The sequence below is a fragment of the Medicago sativa genome, chromosome 1 (assembly GCF_051527215.1).
Source record: "Medicago sativa cultivar Bolivia chromosome 1, Bolivia_mono, whole genome shotgun sequence".
NCBI classification, from domain to species: Eukaryota; Viridiplantae; Streptophyta; class Magnoliopsida; order Fabales; family Fabaceae; genus Medicago; species Medicago sativa.
In genome coordinates this window covers 15,810,324-15,818,275 of record NC_140749.1, presented here as the reverse complement: position 1 = coordinate 15,818,275, position 7,952 = coordinate 15,810,324, and the positions used below count along the sequence as shown (strand labels likewise).

The following is a 7,952-nucleotide window of genomic DNA, read 5'->3' as shown; positions in this document are numbered from 1 at the left end:
TGGTGTTGCATTTTAATTAGCAATACATTACTATCAATTGATGATACATTGATATTAAATGTCCTTTGTATTTTGTTTTGAGTATTCATTTATTAGCAACTATATTTCGGCTAATAAGACCCGTGCGCCGCACGGGTCACCAATCTAGTTTATAGAAATCAAACAGTTATTTAACCCTATTCTAAAATAACACCAAATTCATAAAGAACTAGACCATCGACCCGTGCGCCGCACGGGTCATGTCGACTGTAAGAACAGCCGATATAATACATCATACCGATTAAAATGATCTTAAAATGTCCTTGTTTAACTCTAATTAGTCATATTGCAAGATAAATTTATATTATTACTAAGGAGAAATGCTAGGATTTAAAAAACAAAAAAAGTTAGGAACATTCTCTTTCTTTCACTTTCTCTAACACTCATTTTCCTATTAGATAAACATGGGATCCATTTATAATGTGTATTAATATTAATATTCACAAAAGTAGATACATTTTTAAGAGGACAAAAGTAGACTCATTGAATTATAATTCTTATTTTTTAGGGAAGATTCATCGAAATTGTTTAAAAAAATATATGAAACGTAAAGGAAAACCAACTCATATATGAAACATAAAAAATATATTTCTATATGGACAACTATAGAAATAATATTCCTTCAAAAAAATTATAGAAATAATATTGGGAGTTTTTTTTTTATAAAAAAAAAAAGAAGAAAAAAGACACATAACTTAGTTTGAATGTACGATTTTCTTATGATTTTTTTTTGTGGAACTTGTCCACATACAGACAACAAACACAATCATATATATATATATAGCAGACTACCAAAATATTACCACATGCAATCGACAATATCCAACAAAAGAGTACAGACGGTAATACGAATGACCTCATAGTTATTCATAAAGCAACAATATTTTATGTTTATCATCAATGCATAACACATAAAACATGTCGAAGAGAACTCACGAAAAAGGCAACAATACAAAACCAAAACTTCCATCCTTCTCAATCTTAAAAGGGACCAACATATTTGTCAGATCCTCATTCCATACTTCAACAACATTATCAAAATCTTAACCCTTGTATCAAAGCTCATATGACTCATGCCTCATTCTTCCTACTCAAACATTAAATTTGTAAATAACTGACCAAATGGCAATAGTTCCTGCAAAGGAGAAAGAAAAATGGTTATTGGGTTAATGAGAGGCTATAACTTAAATGCTCATTTTCTCTAACATCTCACTTCTCAATTTTTGCAAGTGTATCCACTATCCACCATGTCCACATATTAAATTAAATTGGTTTAAAATCCTATACAAAAACAATGAGGGATGAGGGAGCCAAAAGTAAGTGGTAATTTTAGAGAAAGAAATTGTGGAAGTGGTTAAAACGATAAGAATAGTCTAATGAGTGAGGAAGAAATGCTAATGTTAGACCGACCATATATATAACCAAAGCAGACAAATGTTATCCTCGTGAGCTTAGCTCAGTTCAATAAGGCACTCAACTGCAATAGAGGATTAAAGAATAGTGTTGCGGAGAGAGATCACTATGAGTTGAAGCAATTTTTTTAAAACAAAGTTGTTAAAATCCTAATACAACAATCAGAAAAAGGAAAATTTGCAAAGCCGTACCTTTTATTTTTTTTCCCAGATGAATAAGATTCACATGGAATAAAAATTGAAAAAGTATCAATGAACTTCAATTACAAATAAGTATTAAAAATCCAACAAAAAAAATTCCATACCTGCAAGTTATCAATAGATAAAATTGTAATCTATAGTTACATGCCAAAAATACTAAGCAAATTGAGAACACGTTGCTGATTTGGAAGGGGAATAATACATGTGAATGAAGTGAGTCTTTGAATTGACTTACGAATTCCAACAGAGAAAATTACCATTCAAATCAGGTGATTTCAAAACAATTTCTTGCCTAACATAGCTTGCAAGTTTAATTAAAATTTTCCTAAAATCATCTTATGCTAATATGAGATGGAGAACAAAAAAAGCTATACAGCGACAAAAACACCAAGAAGTAGAAAATCCAGCAATTCAAATAAACATAAAAGGATGAAAGAATTTCCTAAAGCAACACAACAGAGCAGAAAAAATATTTTAAAAGAAGTCAAGTAGAATGGACATTAAACAGAACATACATAAAGGTTCAAAAGTTGGTCATTTTGAAGCTTCATTATATGTATGAGATGACAATCTATTATATGGGATACTCCTCTGCCAATCAAACCGGCCGAATTATCAATAGTGAATAAAACCTACAAATTAAATCAATAGCTAATATGAAGTAGGAACCATAAAATTTCTCAAGAAAAATGAAACGAAGCAACAATTTGTATTCCAATCAAATTTTTATAATATATGTTAAGCTAATCAAATTCAGCTAACATTTTAAAATCACCTAAATCAAATTAATGACGAAATGCTTTTGATATTTGCTTATATGGTAAATAACTAAATATCAGAGATAACTTAAAGCTTCGACCTAAAAGGTGGACATGACCTCAAAACACCAAAGCCGATGCACTTTGGTACTAACATGCAGACCATGATCAAAACACAATTTCTACTTGAATTAACCCTAAAATTTAAAACAAACCTGAAACAGAAAATTAAAACGAACGTATGGGAGACACGATAAACAAATTCATACAAACTTCATAAATCGCATACTTATAAAAAAAAGAGTTAACAAAAAATCCTTACATGAAAATCCTTTGAGGAAACAATGAATGTTGCATCTAGAACCAACACAGTGCATAGACTTATAAAGCATGATTAATGATTAAACAGTTTGCCTCCTGGTGCATTTGATTTGCATCCTTTACTCTTCCTTCTCATGGTTACTTTTTCCTATTCAAGGTAAAGCAAAAAATCAGAACCTTAAACAACAAAACAGAGAATAAAAAGGTTAGTGCTCCTACATTTGTTACATTGGAGGCAATTTTTTGATTTCCTAGACGCAAGAAATATCCCTTAAAAAAACAAATAGTTCACACAATTGTTCCGCCTGATGGTTTTCTAAATTAGAGGAGTTACATGCTTGGACGATTTCTTTTCTTGATGGAATAGTTAGCTTCCCCCACCGTCTTCGCTCCATGTGATTCCAGATTCAAGAAATCTGGTATACCATCAATCAATCTCCACCGATTTGGCGATGCCTGCACATTGAAGTGGGAAAGCATAAGAATTTTTGCAGCAACTTCATTTCAAAACATAAGTGTTCCAATTTCGATGCTAACAGTTTTGCAAAAATTAAAAGAAGACATTTTAGTGTTCCAATTTCTCAAGACATAAATTTGGATGCTGGAAATAGACTTACAGTGCCACGTCAAATTCCATGTGGAATGTTCTCAATTTCATCAAATCACTTCGAACAAAACCTTGCACACAGTCCCATTAGAGTTATCCTGAACTGGTAGTATAAGATGAGCAACAAAATTATTTTTAATGAGTACATGTAGTAATAATAACACCAATAACAGAAAAATAGATGGAGTTAGGATATGAATATGGAAACAAAACAAAACATAATATAAACTAACCTTTCAAGTGGATTAGTGCGTCAGCATCATCTTGATCTTTTGCAAACATAACAAAGTTGTCCAAACTTGACATCTCGATCCTTATCTTACGAAACAAAAGCTTATAATAAAATAATTCAAAACAGAGAAAAAGGCTAACATAACTAAGGAAAACGCATGACTTTAAAGGAACTTGTTGCAACCATTGTTCATTTAAATAGGAGTAATGTTTCATTGACCCCGCATTTAAGTAATTTCACTTACCACTCTCTCTTCCATCTCCTCTCTTCTCACTCTTAACAGCCACTATGCTGCAACTGGATCACGTGGAGAAGGATTATAACCCAGGAAAAGAATAAACACATCTATGCTATCGCTGCAGTAATGTAACACCAGAAACTCTATCGTACAATTAACAGTCTTGAAAATCATCAATTTACTCACACGCTAATAGCGATTAATGCTACCAAGTAATAAAAGAATAGTGATGCACGCTAACAGTGTGTTTACTCACACGCTAATAGCGATGAATGCTACCAAGTAATAAAAGAATAGTGATGCACGCTAACAGTGTGAAAGAATAGTGATGCACGCTAACAGTGTGTTATGTATGAACTGTTTTAAAATAAAATAGTTGCATATTAATGAAGTATAGTTGCTCACAAATGATTCATGATCTAAACAAAAAAGAATGTCCTCAATTTCATATCAAAATATCAAATGAAAATGCCTCAAAAGTCTAGTGTTCATATCAAGAAAGAATAGTCTTCCAATTTCTCAAGACATAAATTTGGATGCTGGAAATAGACTTACAATGCCACGTCAAATTCCATGTGGAATGTTCTCAATTTCATCAGATCATTTCGAACAAAACCTTGCACACAGTCCCATTAGAGTTATCCTGAACTGGTAGTATAAGATGAGCAACAAAATTATTTTTAATGAGTACATGCAGTAATAATAACACCAATAACAGAAAAATAGATGGAGTTAGGATATGAATATGGAAACAAAACAAAACATAATATAAACTATACTATTTAAAATTCTGTTTGAAATATTCAAGTTACGTTTTTTACGATATACTATATCCCAATGCTACTACAAAGACAATTAAGATGCGAAAGTTAATATTATGGTAAAGTAAAAACAATAATGAACCAACCTTTTAAGCTAAGTAAATCAGATGCAACCTTCCAATTGTTTCTTGCCATGATGAAAGAATTCATTTGCGACATTTCAAACCTTGCAGAACGTTATCTATTACCTTCAATCAAAGCTGCAAATTAGGAACAATGAAACAAAGCAACAATTAAAATTTCAATCAAATTTTCATAATATATTAATTTTTTTCAAAAACTCAAAAGGAATAAATAATACAAAATTGATTCTTACCGTTTGCCCAAAGAGAATACATATCAGGTTGGAGTTGTTGTCAAGGATTGAAGTAGAGGCAAAGGGGGTGAAAACAATGGCAGGTTGGTTTATTAAATTGCATAAGGCGCAATCTCATCCCCTCGCAGATACTCTCTTTCACTTCGGTCAAACAACACCTAAACAAACAATCAAACTACGAAATCAACATTTATATGAGAGAACTTTCCAATGTCAAAACCAAATAAAATTAACAGTTGAATTAAGATCAATTTCACAGTGAATAATCAGATATCATTACAACTCTATAATTGTTTCTTAAAAAATTCAACAAAATCAAATAAAAACTAAAACTGAGAAGGGGGTGTTGGTTTATGACATACTGTTAAGGATATAACCATTTTTTCTGAGCTTCTCCCAACACCTGCAAAATTAGAATTAAAAATTAGAAATGGTTAAAGAAAGAACAAAACAAACGTGTCACAATTACCAATTCGAGAAAGTAGGTATAAATGTTAAACCAGTAGGTGACACCGTTGAAGAGGCATTCGATTTCGCATCGGAGAGGAGATAGTGGGAAGGGTAAACTTGATTTTTGATTCACAACGGGAGGTACTTATCAAAATGAATAGTATATCACTACCGCAACCAACACAAACATAAAAACCCCAATCTGAGATTATCAAACAACAATGACAATATCAAATTCCAAAAATCAACTTCTGGGTCGGCCAAATTTAGGGTGAGCGGAAGAGAGGGAATAGAAAACCCTAGAAAATCAATTGTAGAGGCTAAAATCGCAAAATACGTAGGAAACACAAATTGAGATTGATACCTGTGGTTTGGTGAGAGCAGAGATAGATCTGAAGACGACGATGCGGCGGTGAATGAGAATGTGAGAGTGTGAGATAGGTAGCTAGGGTTCTGATAATTGGGCTACGAACAATACATTCCGACCGGTTTTTCGCTGCTTCAAAATGTTTTCCTAACTTTCTATACAAATATTCAAACCAATAAGGAACATAACATCAAATTAAGAATCTAACATCAAGAACAAAAACAACAAAACAATTTCATCTTAAAAACATAAAAACACAAACTTTCTTTTTTAGTACCCAAAATCAAAGAGACCGATCAAAAAACAACCTAATTAAAAACCAACCAATTAATCAAAAACATGAAAGAAAAAGGAACATACCCAAAACCCATTTCAAAATAGAAGATTTTCTATGCTTAGAACCCATCATCAAATCAGCCTTAGCTTCCTCAAGCAACCGTTTCTTCTCTTCAAAAATCAAATTAATCAATTTACCTGAGAAATTTGATCCTTATAACGTTTAATATCAGAAGCCCAACGTTGATTCTGCAATTTTAAGCGATCTTGTAGAAAGTTCTGTTGATCGGCGAATGATTGAAGTAGCTTTTCCTGATTCTTCATCATCTGAACCAAAGTGCTGAATATTTTTTTCCCAATTTCCACGCTCTACAGATTCTACGGCATTTGAAGGTTTCAGTTTCTTCGATTTACGCATCGCGTGGTGCAGAATAGGAGAACAAAATAGGGCTAATTTGTTTCAGGTGAAGGTTTCGGATGAAGAGGAGGCGGTGAAGGAGGCAGTTTTGGATGGGGGAGAGGGTTGGCGATGGTGATGATGATAAGAGGAAGAAGAAGATGATAAAAGTTAACCCGTGCTTTTTTTTCTCTTCTTTTGTTACGGCTGTTTCATAATTTAGGTTTTGGTTAGGGTAAAACAGTCATTATAAACATTAGGGCTTCTGAAAAATTAGGGCAAAAAAGTTTGCTTGGGGCAACTTTTATATATAGATTGATAATTGATGATGAATGAAAATGATCTGCCATAAATTTGACATCCAACTCGAGGGTAGAATTCTTAACATTTTTTTTTTAAGAATAGAATTCTTAACATTTTAGTTTATAGTTATTTCAAAAAAAAACATTTTAGTTTATAGTTATCCACAAGCAAGTGTCATCACTGTGAAAGATCGATAAAACATAAGCATAGGAAATGAATAAAAAAAAAACATGATGAATTAAAATAACTCCATCTGAGTTTTCATCTAAATTACTAGCCTTTGAGAAGTTTTTTTTTAATGGCCCTTTGAGAAGTAGTTGATGAATGTTTAAGGGTCATCCATTGCAAAATAGAGTAAACTAGACTTTTGACCCGTGCGTCGCACGGGTTTTCTCGACCATAATAGAGATCAATAAATAATCTTTAACCCGTAAAATCATTGATATGGTAGAAAATATTTTCTTCAAAAAAAAAAAAAGGCAAGCGGATAGGAATGAAATCGGTGTGCAATGCATTTTTTTTAGACGGAATTTGTTAGGTTAAATAATTGCAAACCTAATCCATTGCAAAATAAAGTAAACTAGACTTTTGACCCGTACGTCACACGGGTTTTCTCGACTATAATAGAGACCAATAAATAATCTTTAACCCGTAAGATCATTGACAAGGTAGAAAATATTTTCTTCAAAAAAAAAGGCAAGCAGATATGAATGAAATTGGTGTGCAATGCATTTTTTTAGATGGAATTTGTTAGGTTAAATAATTGCAAACCTAATAAAGCAAATGAGCGAGAAAAAAAAAAGGCAAGCGGATATGAATGAAATTGGTGTGCAATGCATTTTTTTAGATGGAATTTGTTAGGTTAAATAATTGCAAACCTAATAAAGCAAATGAGCGAGAAAAATTAGGTTAAGTTGATGCAGACGTAACAAAATTAATAAATATGGATGTCAAAAAAAAGGCATGAAATTAAAAAAAATCCAAAAAAAAAAGTGTAGAATTCTTGACAAAAAAAAGAGTATAAAATAGATGGATCATACGTGATCATTGATATGGTAGAAAATATTTTCTTCAAAAAAAAGGCAAGCGGATAGGAATGAAATTAGTGTGCAACGCATTTTTTTTAGATGGAATTTGTTAGGTTAAATAATTGCAAACCTAATAAAGCAAATGAGCGGAAAAAATTAGGTCTAGTTGCTGCAGACGTAACAAAA

General features: G+C 32.0%; 1 protein-coding gene across 1 annotated transcript; it reads right to left on the bottom strand.

Annotated features, from left to right (window-relative positions):
* Window positions 1-877: 877 nt before the first annotated feature.
* LOC146953056 (uncharacterized) lies at window positions 878-6,713 on the bottom strand. The gene is made up of 12 exons (XM_085707709.1): window positions 6,123-6,713; window positions 5,760-5,917; window positions 5,446-5,597; window positions 5,308-5,348; window positions 4,946-5,103; window positions 4,364-4,829; window positions 3,572-3,867; window positions 3,349-3,441; window positions 2,951-3,187; window positions 2,733-2,879; window positions 2,168-2,284; window positions 878-1,174 (listed from the first exon to the last, which is right to left on the bottom strand). The coding sequence occupies exons 1-4, from the start codon at window positions 6,131-6,133 to the stop codon at window positions 5,310-5,312; spliced, it is 360 nt and encodes a 119-aa protein (XP_085563835.1). The 5' UTR covers window positions 6,134-6,713; the 3' UTR covers window positions 878-1,174; window positions 2,168-2,284; window positions 2,733-2,879; window positions 2,951-3,187; window positions 3,349-3,441; window positions 3,572-3,867; window positions 4,364-4,829; window positions 4,946-5,103; window positions 5,308-5,309.
* Window positions 6,714-7,952: the final 1,239 nt, after the last annotated feature.

What these genes read in the sequence shown, in the direction of transcription:
- LOC146953056 (XM_085707709.1), bottom strand. An exon ending in CTGCTCTCACCAAACCACAG is followed by an intron (nt 5,598 to 5,759) that starts GTATCAATCTCA and finishes TGATAATCTCAG; the next exon opens with ATTGGGGTTTTTATGTTTGT. An exon ending in TTCAACGGTGTCACCTACTG is followed by an intron (nt 5,349 to 5,445) that starts GTTTAACATTTA and finishes CTAATTTTGCAG; the next exon opens with GTGTTGGGAGAAGCTCAGAA.